The 18620-nt window shown below is 40.3% G+C and overlaps 1 protein-coding gene across 1 annotated transcript in view; it reads right to left on the minus strand.

Moving 5' to 3' along the window:
- The window catches only part of MRPL1 (mitochondrial ribosomal protein L1), a 65675-nt gene extending 50190 nt beyond the window's left edge, over positions 1-15485 (minus strand). Inside the window, exons 1-2 of the mRNA XM_020894695.2 lie at positions 15269-15485; positions 7025-7136 (exon numbers count right to left, since the gene is read on the minus strand). Coding sequence (XP_020750354.2) covers positions 7025-7136; positions 15269-15299 — 143 coding nt within the window. The 5' untranslated portion in view covers positions 15300-15485. The remainder of the gene's footprint in view (positions 1-7024; positions 7137-15268) is intronic.
- Positions 15486-18620: the final 3135 nt, after the last annotated feature.

The raw sequence follows: 18620 nt of genomic DNA on the forward strand, positions 1-18620 counted from the left end.
AGGTGAGCCCAATCTAATCACACAGTTTCTGAAAGCAGAGAAACCTTCTTTCTCATCCTCATCTCACAGCAATGGGAAGGAGAAATCTGAGCATGAAATGGACCCAATATGCCATTCTTAGCTTTGAAGATGGAGGAAGGGGGAGCCATGAGCTAAGGAATATGGGTAGCTTTTGAAGCTGGAAATGGCCAGGAAACAGATTCTCCTCTAGAGCCTTTAGAAAGGACTGAAGCTCTGATGGCTCCTTAATTTTAGTCTAGTGAGATCCATATCAGAATTCTGACCTATAGAACTGCAAGATGATAAACTTGAGTTGCTTTAAGCCACAAGGTCTGTGGTAATTCACTATGGCACCAATAGAAAACTTGGTAAGAGGTCCTATAAAATTTATACAAAAGAAATGGATGACAGTAAAATGATATTTTTAAAAAAACCCTCAAAAACCAATCCAACATATAATTCCATGCTCACTTACAGCACTCAATGAATCCTTATTACTACAACTAATAATAGTATCCTCCCAACTAATAAGCAGTTTGACAGAATAGCAGATAATAACAACACTCATTTTTAATGGGACACAGGTGCCCTACTGGACTGCCGACAAGTCTAAGTAGGTGCCTGAGTGGATAGATGCAACGTGCCTCAATACTATGTGGAAGTACACCACGAAATCCTGAAACCTTCCAAACTGAAGAAATCACATTTTATACTTAGTAAAAGAGTAGACTGGCCAATAGGTGAAGGAGCCTAGAGAGCCTGTTTTAGTAATAAACTACCTAAAATAAACAAATGAATAAAAATTGTAGCTATAACCCACAGATTCACTTTACATAAATACTGATTTCACCACTAAATTCTTCATCATGACTGAAGCTATCCATCTAATTTACAATTAGTAATATGAAGTTCCCAGAGACTAAAATGTGATTTTTAAATTAATAAATATTTGCAAAACCTGATAAAAGTCAGGAACATAAAGAGACTGAGTTGGGTATACAGCAGTTTACTTATTTATGCTTTGGACCTTGTTTCACAAAATTTGAGATGGTTTTTTGAATGGTTTGAGATGGTTCAATGAAAATTTTGTTGAGCTACAAATGAACACTTGCAAAAATAAATAAAATAAAACATCATTGTTGTTGTTTAGCTGCTAAATTGTGTCTGTCTATTTTGCAACCCCATGGACTGTTGCCCACCAGATTCCTATGTCCATGGGATTTCCCAGGCAAGAATAAAGGAGCAGGTTGCCATTTCTTTCTCCAGGCGATCATCCCGACCCAGGGATCAAACCTGAACCTCCTGCATTGGCAGGCGGATTCTCTACCACTGAGCCACCGGGGAAGCCGACAACGTCATTTAACACAGAGCAGAACAGGATTCTAGGGAAACACTTTCTTCCAAAATTAAAAAACTGCAACTGGCTGAAATCTGTCAATAATAATCAATTTTACAAACCTACCACCTGCTGTTTTCCTTGACCCTCCAAAAGGTGTAACTTTATTCATGAGAATCACATCCAGAAGAACTCTGTTTTTTACTCAGTATGTAAGGCCCTATCTGGAGAACGTAAAACCTATGATTCTCAGGGAGTAAAATAATTGTATTGGAAAGGTTTTGGGGAAGGTGAGGGAGAAACACCTGGTAGTCTGAACTAGAAAGAACACAATTTAGCTGCAGTTACCCGGGTAACTAAACCACGCAGACTAAATGAGTCATAAGAGACTGTAGTCAGATAATAACTTTCTCCCTGCTTCTCCTGTCTCCTAACTCCAAGACCATGAAAGGAAAAACAATTCCACGGTCATACCCAAATAAAACAGACAAAAAAAAAAATCAGTACTATAATAAAGCTCACTTCAAGATCCTTGAAGATCTGTAACCCTAGAGATCCAAGTCTTTTTAAGGCTGAATAAGTCTTTAATTTGAGGAATCGGGATGACAGTAGGGAACACACAACCTGGAGTCAAACTAAACTGAACTAAACAGAACTAAAGAGAAAATACCTAAGGCAACCACGTAGGTCTGAAGTCTTCCCACACCCCACTCCACATGTGTACAGCAGGAGGGTCTTGCCTAGAGCAGAGAATGAGAGAAAGGCAGGCAGGTAAGAAGGAAAAAAAAAAAAACTCAGCTAAACTTTTAGTGCTAGTATGACAGTTTAAACCCGAGAGATCCAGACACAAGGGAAGTTCACACTCACCCGTCTTCAGACCTCCACCAGGCCCTCCTAGGAAAGACTGGAGTAGGCCAGGAGATAGGAAAGCCTCCATCGAGGGTGCAACATAGAGAAGAGCAGCCACTATTGCCAGAAAGACAAGTAACCCTGAAGCCCTCTAGGGCAGGGGTCCCCAACTTTCTGGGATCTACAGCCTGATGATCTGAGGTGGAGCTGACGTAATAGCAGAAATAAAGCGCACAAATAAATGTAATGCACTTGAATCATCCTGAAACCAACATCCCCACCCCAAACGGTCGGTCCATGGAAAAATTGTCTTCATGAAACCAGTCCCTGGTCCAAAAAGGTGGGGGGCTGCTGCTCTAGGGCACAGGTAGATCAAAGAAGGGAAATGTGTAGGGAAATGAAAGAAGAAGAATAAAACACTAGAAAGAAGAAAAAATACTAAAACTTCTGTCCTTCCGGGAGGGTAGCACACAGTTCCTGATCACGATACCCTCTACCGATAAAGCTCTGGAAGGGCCCAGACACTGCGGCACAAGTGTGCCATTCGATAGATGCAGACCACAGGGGGAGAGGAGAGAAATATGGAGAAAACCATCCCCAAGGACCAGCAACACTGGGCCTGCTTAAGACGAAGGCTGGCTTTGGAAACTGAGAATCCCTTCCACACCCGTCACCAGCCTAATAAGCACGGAGCAATAAGCAACAGCAGTCTCCTACTAGGAGAGGAGGCAGAGCATGGACAGCAACCCCCTTCTGAGGCGCAGCTGCACAGCTGAGGCTCAACACTGAGCATGGAACAGGAGCAGAGGCGAAAACCCTTCCAGCAGCCCCGCCTCCACCTAGGCACAAGGTAACAGTCCAGAAAGGCGATGCTGCTGGTGGGGACCACAGCAACAACCAAACCAAACCCCAGCTCAGCTTCTGACGGGACTGACACAACATCTGACAGAAAAGGTATGTCCCTTTCCGGGCATAAATACTCTGTATTTTAGCCTCCACTGCTCTACACAAAGTATCTAGCAGTCAATAAAAAATTCTGAGATGCATGAAGAAGCAAGGAAAAGAATCTACTGTCCAAGAGAGAAGCAGAGTCAGAGACATCACTGGCAAACCATGGGGAAGAGAGGAGATTCAGAGTGACAAGACAGACGAGAAAAGCAAGTTCAAGCCACTCTACCCTGTCTCAGATCCATGATAAAAAATTAGCCAGGAGAAAACTATTTTTTTGTATATTATAAAGCCAACAAATTAAAAACTAAAACCACAGCTAGGACTTTCCTGCTCAGTGGACAAGAATTCTTGCCTGCCAATGCAGGAAACATGACTTCAACCCTTGGTCTGAAAAGATTCCACATGCCATGAAGCAACAAAGCCTGTGTACAACTGCTGAGCACACGCGCTGCAACTACTGAAGCCTGCACACCTGGAGTCTGTCCTCCCCAACAAGAGAAGCCCACACAACGCAAGGAAGAACAGTCTCCGCTCGCCACAAGAATTTTTCAGTTTTTTTTTAACATGCATATTTCATATGCTACGGTTTTTAGGTGAGGGAAAACTCTTTAAAAGTTGTACTGAAATAGAACACGGGGAAGACATAAAATGAAGAGTTTCTATAAAAGAAAATAACATTTAAAGAAAAAATAGTCTCAAAATAATCTATGTTCCTAACAAACAAATACTTCCACAAAACAGAAAGAAAAAATAACAAACAGCTCAAAAGAAAACTGGGCAAAATGTACAAATCAGATATATAATGAAAAAAGACAAATAAAGACTGATGATCTCCAATGTTGTTAAAAATTAGGGCACTTTCACTCACCACTGGGTAGGTATGTAAATTGGTACGACCAATACTTTCAAATTCTCAACCAAAACGAACCCATGTACTATTCAGACTCAAAGGAAGTCTCCTTTCTAGTAACATTTCTGCCTCTTCCTTCTTCATCCTGTATTCATGTCATTTACTTTCATGCTTCTGCACCACTGAAATACCTTTTTCTCACAATTTCCCTGCAAAATCCTATCTATCTTTCAAGACCCAGCTCAAACACTTCCTGCCATATTCTCCTCCAGGAAGAATTAAATGACCTTTCATCTGTAAGCACACAGCACCTGGTCCATTCCTCCACTATAACAGTTAAAACATATTAAAGTTACAGTGCAAAAGACCTCCTACTAATCACCAGCAAAAAAACAGGAATAGGATATAAACAGAAAACTCACAGTAAAGAAAGCACAAATGGTTCTTAAACAGATAAAAAAGACAAACAACCTCAATAATAATAATAAAACATAAATTAAAGCCATGATGTTACTATTTATCACCTATCAAATTGGCAAAGTTCAAAAATTTTGATTACACTGTATACAGGAAAATAAGACATTCTAATAATACTTGCTGGTAAGGACATAAATTGGCAAGATCTCTATGAGGGCAATTTGGTATTACCTATGAAAATTATAAATGCACAACTTTTGATTGAATTCTATTTCTGAGTTCATACTACAAATATTCATAATACTTGACAAGATCTATGTACATGATCCTTCAATGCAGGATCACTGGTAATAGCAAAAGACAAGTCTTTTGGAAAGATAAATGTGTATCAACAGGGGAATGATTAAGTAAAATTATGGTACACAGACCCAATGAAATATTATACCCATGTTCACTGCAGCCATATATACAAAAGACATGGAAGCAATCTAAGAGTCCACTAATGGAAGGATACATAAAGAAAATGTCATACACACACACACACACACACACACACACAGAGGAATATTATTCAGCCATAAAATGAATGAAACCTTGCCATTTGTGACAACACAGATGGACATTTCTCTTATGTTAAATGAAGTAAGTCAGACAGAAAAACAAATACCATGTGATTTCACATATATGTACAACCTTAAAAGAAAAAAAAACGAACTTACAGATGCAGAAAACAGATCTCGGCTGCCAGAGGCAGGGCAGGGAGTGGGGTATAGGTGCAATAGGTGAAGTGGTCAAAAGGTACAAACTTCCAGGTATAAAATAAGTCATGGGGATGTAATGTACAATATGGTGACTATAATTAATAATACTACAATGTAGAATTATATAATGTAATAATAGACTACAATGTAATAATATTATAATGTATATTTGTATATTTGAAAAGTCGCTGAGAGTAAATCTTAAAAGTTCTCATCACAAGGAAAAAAATTTGTAACTCTGTATGGTGATGGATGTTAACTAGACTTCTTATGGTGAGTATTTCCCAATATAGATAAACATTAAATCATTATGTCGCAAAGGAACACATTTGAGTCAGTTTTGATGAGGTGGAAGAACCTAGAACTTATTACACAGAGTGAAGTCAGTCAGAAAGAGAAAGATAGCTATTGTATTCTAATGCATATTTACAGAATCAAGAAGAATGGTACTGAAGAATTTATTTACAGGACAGCAGTGGAGAAACAGACATAGAGAACAGACTTATGGACATGGGGAGGGGGGAGGAGAGGGTGAGATGTATGGAAAGAGTAACATGGAAACTTACATCACCATATGTAAAATAGACAGCCAACGGGAATTTGCTGTATGGCTCAGGAAACTCAAACAGGGACTCTGTGTCAACCCAGAAGGGTGGGATGGGGCAGGAGATGGGAGGGAGGTTCAAAAGGGAGGGGATATGTGTATACCTATGGCTGATTCATACTGAGGTTTGACAGAAAACAACAAAATTCTGTAAAGCAATTATCCTTCAGTAAAAAAATAACTTAAAAGAAAATCATTATGTCGCATACCTGAAACTAACATAATGTTATATGTTGATTTTCTCTCAATTTTTTAAAAAAAATGACTAAAAGCTCCATCTGAAACAATCTCCAAGATACACTGTTAAGTTAGAAACAAGGAAGAAAGGTGCACACAGTGGGTATAGCTAGATATGAAACTGCTTTCCTCTACTCACAACAATTCTGACACTAAATGTGTAGGTATGTCCCTCACAGCCTCCAGTTACCCAATACGAGCTGGACAGCTGGCAACTCAACATGGTTCTGACACTATCTATCTGGATGAAGCACCAGATGCATTAAGCTGGTGAGTTCAGCAACCCAGAAGCTCTCCAAACCCCACAGTTCAGGGATTTTTATGGAGGCTTCATTACGGAGGCATGAGCAATTATGAATTCAATCTCTAGCCCCTCTCTCCTCCCCGGAGGATGGAAGGCAGGGTTGGAAGTTCCAAGCTTCCAATCTTAGCTTGGTCTTTATAGTGACCAGTCCCCTTTCAGAAGGCCACCAAGAGATGCCTCACTAGACAAAAGAGATATGCCTATGACCCAGGAAATATTAAGGGTTTTAGGAGCTCTGTATCACGAACTGGGTCAAAGGCCAGGTATTTTTGAAAACTGCTCTCCTAGCACCCCTATGACTCAGGAGATCACAAGGATTTTAGGACCTATGAGACAGGAATTGCTGGCAGAGACAAATTTAAATACTTCTTATGTCACAAAATCCTAGCTCTGACACTTACTCTGTGACCCTAGGCAAGTTACAATAATCTACTGGTGCCTTGCTCTCCACCTCTAAAAAAGAGCATAATAATAGTAGTTTCCACAAAAAGCCACTGTAGAGATTAAATTAGTTATTCAATGTCAGTGTTCAATACATATGAAGTATTATTATAATTAGTCATATCTCTCCTTCAGAACTATCAGGCAAAGCAGCAGAGATGTTAAATTTTTACAACTATATGTCCTCATACGTCTTTAAGGAACCAAGCATAATGTTTTCTAATCAAACACTGAAATGGTAGCAGACGAAATAACCAAAATATAAAACACTTACTTCGCAGCAGCTGCAAAATGTCTGTTGGGCACTGCAATGTATATGGAACAAGGATGAAGAGACGTCTGAGAAGTCACCTTGGAAAGACTATGCCTTTGATGATGTATCAAGACTTAAAAGAAAAAACATGCAAAATATTAATATTCATCATTACATTCATAGTTATTACATTCTCAATGTTTTCCAAAACAAAAATATTCAAGATTTTGTGACTGTTAACCACAATCTTAAAAAAAAGTGTAAAAATGGAAACTGCACTTCTTGAAATGAAAGCCAAGTAAACACATCTAATTGAAGAACTGTGTCCTCATTTATTTTTAACTGAATCTAGTTTGGACTCAACAGAATATGTTAGCTCTATCTTTATGGATTATGTTTATGCATCATGAACTTTTCTTAAATTTTATTTAATTTTGCACAGATAATGCATTCAAGTTGCCCAATTACTTCTGAAAGATAAGAACAAAGTGAAGGGAACTGCCTTACCAGAAGGTAAGACTTGTTATGAAGCTATGGTAATTAGGGCACTTTGGTATTGGTACAAGTATAGAAAAACAGACTAATGAAACAATAAACAGCCCAGCAACAGACCTACGCACATATGGTTATGGAAATATGATAGAGATGTTATTGCAAATCACTGGGCAAAGAATGCAATAAGTGGCACTAAGACAAGTGATTATCGACAGGGAAAAAGAGTATATTTAGATCCCTATCTCACACCATACACACACAATCAAATCTGGATGGACTAAGGGCTTATATGTGAGTGGCAAAACTTAAAAGACTTTCAGAATATAGGAGAATAATCTTTACAACCTTTGAGGAGGGAACAATTTCACAAACAAAACCCAAAAGCACTAAAAAGTGACTCTGTTAGTGTTAAGAACACTTATTTATCTGGAGCCTATTATACAGAGTGAAGTAAGTCAGAAAGAAAAACACCAATACAGTATACTAACGCATATATATGGAATTTAGAAAGATGGTAACGATAATCCTATATACGAGACAGCAAAAGAGACACAGATGTAAAGAACAGCCTTTGGGCTCTGTGGGAGAAGGTGAGGGTGGGATGATTTGAGAGAACAGCACTGAAACATGTATATTATCATATGTGAAATAGATCGCCAATCCAGGTTCGATGCATGAGACAGGGCACTCACGGCTGGTGCACTGAGATGATCCTGAGGGATGGGATGGGGAAGGAGGTGGGAGGGGGGTTCAGGGTGGGGACACAGGTACACACATGGCTGATTCATGTCAGTGTATGGCAAAAACCACCACAATATTGTAAAGTAATTAGCCTTCAATTAAAATAAATAAATTTTTAAAAAAGAACTCTTGTTTACCAAAAGATATTTGAAAATGAAAGACAAGCCAAAAACTGGGAGAACAGTAACACACACTGGCCTAAATATTAACACCCAGAATATGTAAGACCAACCCAACTGAAAAATAAACAAAAGAGGTTAATCAATTTCTAACTGAAAAGGAAATACAAATGATGAATTATTATATGGAAAAATGTAGAGTCTCATTGGCAAGCAGGTAAATATTAATTTCAACCACAATAAGGTATCATTTGACAGCACTACTTGAGGAGCAATCAGATGGCCTGTCACAGATCTGTGTGTATGCATGTGCGTGCATGCTCAGTCATGTCCAAATCTTTGCAGCCGCATGGACTATAACTCCCCAGGCTCCTCTGTCCATGGGACTCTCCAGGCAAGAATACTGGAGTGGGTTGCCATTTCTTCCCTCCAGGGGATCTTCCCGACCCAGGGACCAAACCCATGTCTCCTGCATCTCCTACTGGCAGGTGGATTTCTTACCACTGAGCCACCTGGGAAGCCCACTCACTGTTCCACACCTTGCTTTTTCATGTAAAGGTATTAGAGCCCATTTTCACACGCAGATATAGATATACACACCTATTTATAAGAGATGTATATATACATATATATATATACACACACATATATAATCTCATGTATACCTTTCATAACGGCACATTCATATGTAATTATTACAGCAATAATTTCACATCACTTCATAAAGACTATGTTTTTAGAGCTGCAAAGTACTACACACTGTGGGGTTGTATCACGATTTAATCAGTGACCAGTCATTAGATAATTTACAGTATTTTGCTATTATAAACAATCCTGCAGTGAATGACCTTGTACAAACACCATTTTGCACACAAATAAGTATTTCACAGGATAAATTTCAAGATGGGAATGTGCTGGATCAAAGGATATGAGCATTTGTAATTCTGATCAATACTGCTCTCTGCAATAACAGTGCCATGCACACAGTCACCAACAATGAAAAGGTTGCCTATTTCCATACACTCATGCCAACATAGTCTGTTACCAAATGTTTTGGTCTTTTGTCAATCTAGTAGAAGAAAGATGGTATATGGAGTTGTATTAATTTGCATTTCCTTAAGAGTTAGGCTGAGTATGTTTTCATGTTCGATCATCTATAGCTTGTGCTGAATTCACTTAAACTCCATTTTTTCAACTGGCACTCCACAACTAAGTTTTCATGTAAAATGACTGTTAAAATCCAGAATCTTAAAAATCCATTCAAGAGATACACTGAGAGCATATAAACTGTAAGACCCGTCTACACATCAAATGAATTCATTTCATGAGTTATGTGCAGAGCACTGTGCGTGCAGAGGAGCGCCCACGTCCTCGCTGTGGTCTACCAGCCCCTATGTGAGCTTGTCCCTGCCTATCACTCCAAAGCCCTCTCTAACCTCCTCACTCTGACCCTTCTTTCAGATCCCTGAATCCCTCCAGTCCCTCAGGTTAACTCCTGCCTTAGGGTCTTTACATTTAATGTGACATTTGGCTGGAATGCACCAGCTCCAGACCTTCCCCTGGCCTTCCCCTCATTATTAGCTCAAACGGCATCACATGCGTAACACGCATCTCTAATATCCCACAACAAAGTGCAAGCACAGGAAAGCCACCAAAACTGTGAATTCTATGAGTGTATGGAAATGACATCGCAAACAGTCTGGGAGACCTGTTTATCACTGGGAATTCTATGAGTGTATGGAAATGACATCGCAAACAGTCTGGGAGACCTGTTTATCACTGGGAATTTTTTGTGGCACAAAGGGCTTTAATGGCTAGAAAAAAAAAAGAGAAATAGACTAAGGAGATCCAGTTCCTGCCCTCCAGAATCTCAAACTGAGTGGGCTATGCTGGTATGCAATTGTCTAGGAGGAGATCCCCCACATTTTTAAAGCCAGCTATCTTGAAAAATCACATATGGTAAGTGAAGGAAGAGCAATTATCCACTCACGATTTGGCAAACACTTCAAAAAAATAATTCTAACTGTATTAAACAAAAACACGATAACTTTGGCAGGATCCTCAAAATAATAATTCTCTTGCATCTTGCATCTCTTGCATCTATCGCAACCTGCTATAAAATAATCAACCACTACTTTCAAGAATCCCCAGTCATGACAACCAGAAATTAAAATTTTCAACAGGTATCAAACTGCTACCGACTAAGGAAAAAACCAAATTACAAAAACACCACTACTTAAATAGCACTGTTGATTTCCCCAGTGGCTCTCCTGCCAAGGCAGGAGACACAGGCTCAATCCCTGGGTCAGGAAGATCCCCTGGAGAAGGAAATGGCAATCCACTCTAGTATTCTTGCCTGGGAAATCCCATAGACAGAGGGCCCTGGCACGCCACAGTACATGGGGATGCAAAAGAGCTGGACACGACTTAGTGGCTGAACAACAGAGAAATAGCACTGTTAGAACATATCTGTGTTTTCAATTCCTCTGTAGTCAGTTTATCTACCTGTAGCATTTTATTATATTTCTTTAATATATTTCTTTTCCTCTCTTAGCAGATAACCTCACTTGCTACTTCAGAGAAAGCAGAAGCTCTCAGAATTTCGTCCAATACTTATGAACCTAACTGAATCTGCATTCATTCTCAAAAGTCATCCCCACTCCTACCCTACAGCAATGAGATGGAAATTAATCCATCACCTTTGCTAGTTGATTCTCTTACACATGATACTGAAAGGTTAGAGATCCCCAGGACTTCTCAACCTAACTCTCTCGTTTTCCCCAGGGAATCTCATTCATCTAGTCCTTACCTTCTGACCATAAGCACCAGTCCAGGCCACCATCATCTACTACATGAAACACTGCAACAGACTTCAAACTATTCTATCTTCTATCTTTGGCCCTCTTCATTTATTTTCCTCCTACTACTAAGAGGGATGATTTAAAAGTGAAATCACATATCCCTCCAACACACGGATGGTTCTTCAAATAAAGTAAATTCTTAACAAGGTCCTCCGTGAGCTGCCTCTAACCTATCTAGTGAGCTTCACCTAACTCCACTCTCTTAGAATTTCTGCACTTCAAATACACTGCCTCCTTTCAGTTCCTTGAACACACCATGTTTTCTACAACCTTCAGATTTTCAAATATAATCTTCCCTCCTTCTGTGACATTCTCGTCTACTACTGTGCACTCTCCCCTTCCCAAGGCTAACGCATAACTATCAAGTGATCTTTCAGGGACTCTACTTAAGCTACTCCATCAGAAAAGTCTTCCCTTAAAGCTCAGAATCGACTAAGGTTTCTCACATACACTCTTACAACTTGTACTTTTCCTTCACAGCACTTAGGACAACTGTAATTACGGAAAGAACAATCCAATTAATGTCTGCTTCTTAATAGATAAGCACCATGGCCAAAGAATGTATATAACTTGTTCACTACTGTGTTCCTAACACATAACGAAGTGTTTCTGCAAATGAAGACACAATAAATAACTCTTTAACGAAAGAAGGAAATGTGAACTAATGAGAGAAAAAACTGGATTCAAATTACTTTAAGCATTATTCATTCAGTTCAGTTCAGTGCAGTCACTCAGTCGTGTCTGACTCTTTGCGACCCCATGAACTGCACCACGCCAGGCCTCCCTGTCCATCACCAACTCCCAGAGTTTACCCAAACTCATGTCCATTGATTCAGTGATGCCATCTAACCATCTCATCCTCTGTCGTCCCCTTCTCCTCCTGCCCTCAATCTTTCCCAGCGGGTCTTTTCAAATGAGTCAGCTCTTTGCATCAGGTGGCTAAAGTATTGGAGTTTCAGCTTCAGCATAACTCTTTCCAATGAATACTCAGGACTGATCTCCTTTAGGATGGACTGGTTGGATCTCCTTGCAGTCCAAAGGACTCTCAAGAGTCTTCTCCAACACCACAGTTCAAAGGCATCAATTCTTCAGTGCTCAGCTTTCTTTATAGTCCAACTCTCACATCCATACATGACCACTGGAAAAACCATAGCCTTGACTAAACAGACCTTTGTTGGCAAAGTAATGTCTCTGCTTTTTAATATGCTGTCTAGGTTGATCATAACTTTCCTTCCAAGGAATAAGCGTCTTTTAATTTCAAGGCTGCAATAACCATCTGCAGTGATTCTGGAGCCCAAAAAAATAAAGTCAGTCACTGTTTCCACTGTTTCCCCATCTATTTGCCATGAAGTGACGGGACCAGATGCCATGATCTTAGTTTTCTGAATGCTGAGCTTTAAGCCAACTTCTTCATTCTCCTCTTTCACTTTCATCAAGAGGCTCTTAATTCCTCTTCACTTTCTGCCATAAGGGTGGTGTCATCTGCATATCTGAGGTTATTCATATTTCTCCCGGCAATCTTGATTCCACCTTGTGCTTCCTCCAACCCAGCATTTCTCATGATGTACTCTGCATATAAGTTAAATAAGCAGGGTGACAATATACAGCCTTGATGTACTCCTTTTCCTATCTGGATCCAGTCTGTTGTTCCATGTCCAGTTCTAACTGTTGCTTCCTGACCTGCATACAGATTTCTCAGAAGGCAGGTCAGGTGGTCTGGTATTCCCATCTCTATCAGAATTTTCCACAGTTTATTGTGATCCACACAGTCAAAGGCGTTGGTATAGTCAATAGAGCAGAAATAAATGTTTTTCTGGAACTCTCTTGCTTTTTTGATGACCCAGCGAATGTTGGCAATTTGATCTCTGGTTTCTCTGCCTTTTCTAAAACCAGCTTGAATTTACAACATATGAAAGAGGAGTGGCATTATTGTTGAAGATCCATGTATTCATTCATCATCTACTGGACAATAGTTATGCCAATGAAACAATGTGCTAGCACTGCTTTAAGTATTTCAGAAACAAAACGAACAAAATCCCTTTGCTCATGGAGCTTACATCGTAGCAGGGAGAAGTGATACTAATAAACAAAACATGGTAGTGGTGATGGGGACACTGAAGCTTCCCTGGTGGCTCAGGCAGTAAAGAATCTGCCTGCAATGCAGGAGACCTGAGTTCAATCGTTGGGTCAGGAAGATCCCCTGAAGAAGGGAATGACTGCCCTCTCCAGTATTCTTGCCTGGAGAATCCCATTGACAGAGGAGCCTGGCGGTCTACAGTCCCTGGGGTCGCAAAGAGTGGACACAAATGAGCAAGTCTTTCACTTTTGCACTTCAATGGGAAACCCTCTGGGTAAAAGGAATTGAGAATCAAGGGGAAAGTTGGTTGTAATCTTAAATAAGAAGGTTAAGGTAGTAGGCCCTTTTAAAAAGGTGACATTTGAGCAAAGGCTTGAAACAAATAAGGAAGTCAGTAATGCAAATACCTAGAAAAAGTGTTCCAGGCCCATTTCACTTGAGAGAAAATGTCCTTCCAGCAAAGGAATGTTTTTGGTGTGTTTATGGAACAAAGAAGCTGCTGTGAGTACAGTGAGTAAAGAAGAGAAAAATGAGCTCAGGGTGGTAAACTGGGTGAGTGGAGGGAGGAGAAGGCAGGTACCAAATGACGTGGAAGACCCTAAGTCGGTGCTGTCAAACAGAGGTATAATGTAAGCCACAAGAATAATTTTCTAATAGCCACAATTTTTAAAAGAGGAAAAACAAAAAGAAACCAATGAAGTTAATAATAAAAATTAACATTTTCTTACAACCAATAGCCAAAATATTATCATTTCAACATGTTTTTAATATAAAAAAATTATTGAGATATTTTACCTCTTTTGGTACTATGTCCTCAAAATCTAACATTTTTAACACACTCATTTGGATTAGCCACATTTAAAGTGCTCAGTCACGGATAAAAAAATGGACAGCACAGCTACTGGTTATTCTAAAGACTTAAGACTTAGAAAAATGGGGAGGTTTTGAGGAATTCTGAGCATAGGAGCAACATGATTTGACTTATGTTCTTAAGAACCAATCTGACTACTTGTTGAGGATACATTGTACAGAAATCTAGGTCAAGGGTGATAATGGCCTGGAAGGTCATTTCAGTGAAGTAGTGAGAAGAAGCCAGATTCTGGATTTATTTTGAGGGTAAAACCAAAAGGATCTGCCAACTACTTAATGTGAAGTGTGAGGAAAAAGAGGGGGAGTCAAGAATATTCTGAGGTTTTGTGTCTGAGCCACTGAAAGGATGAAGTTCCCATCAAATGAGATGGGGAAGACTCCAGGTCATGACCATGAGTTTGATTTTAGTTAGGTGCTGATCAGATATACAACTGGCGATCTAGAATAGACAGGAGTTTAGGAATCTACAGTTCAAGTTCTTATTGTAGATAATTTTGAGAACCATTAAGATGCAGGCAATAGTCAAACCACAAAACTTGGATGAGATCACCAAAGGAGTGAATTCAGATACAAAGACATGAGGATGAAGGATGGAGAATCCTGGCTCCTGAGGCATTCCATGGTATGAGACTGGAAACATGAAGACGAACCAGCAAAGTATGTGACAAACGACAGGTGAGACAAAAAGGAAATTAAGAGAGTAAGGCATCCTGAGAGCCATGAGAAGAAAACGTGGCAAGGAGAGAATGATAACCTTTGATTCCAACTCCTTTTCTCCCCCATCCCCTCAGCCCACATCTCCAGTATCAGAGACAAAACCATGTCTCTGCCTCCTTCCCTACGGCGGCTGGAAGGATATCCATGTACATCCCCCTCCCACTAGTCCTAGAGTGGACAGGTCCAGAAAGGAGTGAAAACCTCTATGAGGTCGCTTTTGAGTAGCAACGACCCTCTGGAGAACTTAGAGCTCAAAAAAGTACAGGCTTATCAAGCCCCCAGTGCAGACCCGCACGTAGGAGCGCCCGGCTTGCACTGCGCAGCCACAGAAAACCCCGCGGTAGAACTATTTCTCCCCGCAAGCCCAGCTGACCCTCTGTTTTACCTCTACCGAGACATCTTACGGCCGCCGCCATGTTGACCACTCCGGATTGTGTTGATGAAATTGGTCCCACGCGTCAACGTGGAAGAAATTTACAAAGGGTTCCCATCCGGAAATGGCGGGGGGGAGAGGGGGCGGAAGGGATTCGAAAGCGCAAGAGGAAAGGGGCGGGAACCGAAGTAGACTTTCGAGCCTGCAGGGGCTGGGCGGGGGCGGGCAGCAGGGTGCCCCGTGGCGGTGTTCCCGTCAGTTAGTCCTTCGTGCTGCGTAGCGGCCTGTGCTTCGTGGTTCCGGTTCGACAGTTCAACCTCCTTCAGGGAAAATCTGCCCTTCCTGGAAAATGCCGTCCTGTTGGCGATGCTCCAACTATTTTATTCCTTTTTATTTAATTTATTTGATTCTGCAAGCGTACTTAGAACGGTCATTTTAATAAATTGTGAGAGTACCCAGGAGAATACGAAAAGCAGAAAATCTGGAGAATCTCACCAGCTGTCAGCACCACATTTCCAGCCTTGTGAAGACTTTTTAAAAATTAGCCAGGCTGTGTCCCACTCACTGACAAACTCTTTTTAACTCGTCGCAGGATCAGCGTGGTTTTAAGGTAATCTGAACTTTAAGCAACTCTCCATAGTCCCCCTGCTGACAAACCATGCCGTTAGGCTCAATTGACTAACAGGACGACAAATTTATATAACACTTCTAGCTTTAAAATGGCAGACCCAAGACCCACGCACAGGTTATTCGGATGGGGGCGGGGGGGGGAATCAGTATCCTTTCCATTACGTCACACCTGACGGTGTGGCTTATCTAAAACAAATCTGATCACGAATTGTAACACTTTCCAGTTTAAATAAAACTCTCTCACGACTACCTCCAGCTCGCTTCTGGCCTCCGCCTACCTCTCTGGCCTTAACGCCCTGCCAACAGCCCACCACCCCACCCTGACTCCGACCTCCACCCCCGTACACACACCCGGTTTCTCACTTCGATGCCTTTGTTCATTCTGTCCCCTCTGCAACGTCCTGTATCATATCACCTAGGTAACTTTTTGTGTTTTTTTTTTTAAATTAATATTTCAGCTCAGGCTCTATTCACTGATGAAGCCTCCCTCTTCCCTTCCCAGGCTGAGTTGTGGCCACCTCTTCCAGGCTTTGTACTAGGCTTATACCTGTTTTTATCTGTTTAAACAGTTTTATTGAAGTGTAATTCACCAATCTAAATTGTGTAACTCAATGGTTTTTAATTTACAGAGTTGTGTGACCATCACCACCATGTATCTGTTTTTCCCACTAATTGTCTGAGTTCTTGTGGCCAGAAATGGTGTCTTACTCATTTTTGTGACCTCAGCACATACTACCTGCCTGGCAGGTAGGAGGCTCTCAATAAATATTTGTTGAATAAGTCATTATACATATGTATGAATTATTGACTTGCAAACTTGCTTCCATGAAGCTGCAAATAGGACTGGATTAAAGTAGAAGTTTCACAAATGCTTTATTTCATATTTGTATATTGTACTCCTCTACACGAAATATGTTTTTTTTCTACTTTGTTGTCCTGGCTTGTCAACACCTAAACAGTTACTTCAAAAGTTACACACATGTTTATGGCTGTTATACAAAAAAACTCAAAGACATGTAATATACCTTTATAACTTTCTTTTCTCTCTCCCTCCTTACCTCTCCTCCCTTCCTCCCTCCCTTTCACAAATACCTGAGTGCCTACCACGTGTCAAGCAGTGCCCTTGACTATGCATACATAGGGTGAATAAAATAGCCATTGCTCTCATGATGCTTAAAAATGAATTTCATATGAGGGTAAATGCCAGAATTAGAGCAAGTTCACCTAATTTATCTCAGACAAAATGCAGATATCCAAATTAGAGTGCCGGTCCTTTGATTCAACATCCCTTCCTTTTCATAGTTGGAATCAGTTGGCCCTCATGTGTGTGACTTTTATGTCTCGTATTATGACAAGAGAGTATAAACATCCAATATGTGGATTCAGAGTAGCATGTAACATGCTTGTGGTAGTAGCCTTATTGAAACAATGTCCTGCAGAGGTGTAGCTCACCTGATTGTCAGTCAGAACTTGATCGCATCAGTCAGGTAGGGTCCAGAGTCCCTATATAATAATATATAAAGAGGTTATTTAGCTTGAGACTTGTAAAAACCACAAAAACACATCCTCTGAAATGGGAACTCCAAGTCTCTGAATATTTAAGACTTAATGACATTCTCATTAAAGAGAAGCAATAGAGCACTTTTGCTTAAGCAGTAGTGCTCTGGAACAAAACTTCTTACACTTGAATCCCAGTATCATCACTTTCTAGCTGTGTGACTTGGGGCAAGTTACTATGCCTTTCTGGGGCTCAATTTCCTTACCTGTGATATGGGACTAATAATCAGATATTTAGTGGAGTACTTACTACCATACCTGGCAAAGGTATGGTATACTTGTTAAATGTTGTCATTATTAAGGAACCAGGGAGAGCTCTTAAACAGAGAGGCAAAATGAATAAGCTGTTCTAGTACCCTTTCTTCCAATATCTGCATAATTCTTAATTGATACATATCTTATTCCTATGTGTGCTAGGATGTCACCTTATTTAAATGAGAACTTTTATTAGTATTTGCAGAAATACTGCAAGTACTTATGTACTTCCTCAAAGTTCACTTTGAAGCAACTTTTCTCAATTGATTTCCAGGAAGGTTTTTACTCTCCAGGAGAGTCTTGGCATCATGCCAGGTGCTTGCCTGCTTGGCTAATTTCTCTGGGAAAAGCTTCTTAATATTTGCCCAGCCCTGTAGTTCTCTTAATCTGTGTTCTCTGCCTTCTTTACCTATCTTCCAGTTGATCTGGAAACTCCTTTGCAAGAAGAGTCACTTCCCGTTTGGGGTTCAAGTTGAAATGAATCCTCTTATTGGACCAAAAAAGGAACTCTATGACATTTCCTACTCCAGGAGCGTGCAACAGAATCACCTGAAGGGTTGTTAAAACTCAGTTCACTGTTCTCTACTCCCCAGAGTTTCTGATCTGGTAGGTCTAGGGCAAAGCTTATTAATTTGCATTTACAATAGGTTCTTGTGTGATGTTGATACACTAGTCTAGAGATCACACTTTAAAATCCGCTCCCTATATTATATCATGAAACATTTACATCCATACCTGCCATTAACTTGGGGAGGAGTCATTTTGTTTAACAATTTTATATTCAATGTAAAACAAGCAATAAATTTCCCCATGTGATATGTCTCCAGGACCAGAATCTATTCACCCTTGTCTTCTCCTCTATTTGGAAACTGCTATTCCATGTCTGGGTTTCAGCTCCAAAGCTATCCAGCTGTCAGCAGGG

The sequence above is a fragment of the Odocoileus virginianus genome, chromosome 29 (assembly GCF_023699985.2).
Source record: "Odocoileus virginianus isolate 20LAN1187 ecotype Illinois chromosome 29, Ovbor_1.2, whole genome shotgun sequence".
Lineage (NCBI taxonomy): Eukaryota > Metazoa > Chordata > Mammalia > Artiodactyla > Cervidae > Odocoileus > Odocoileus virginianus.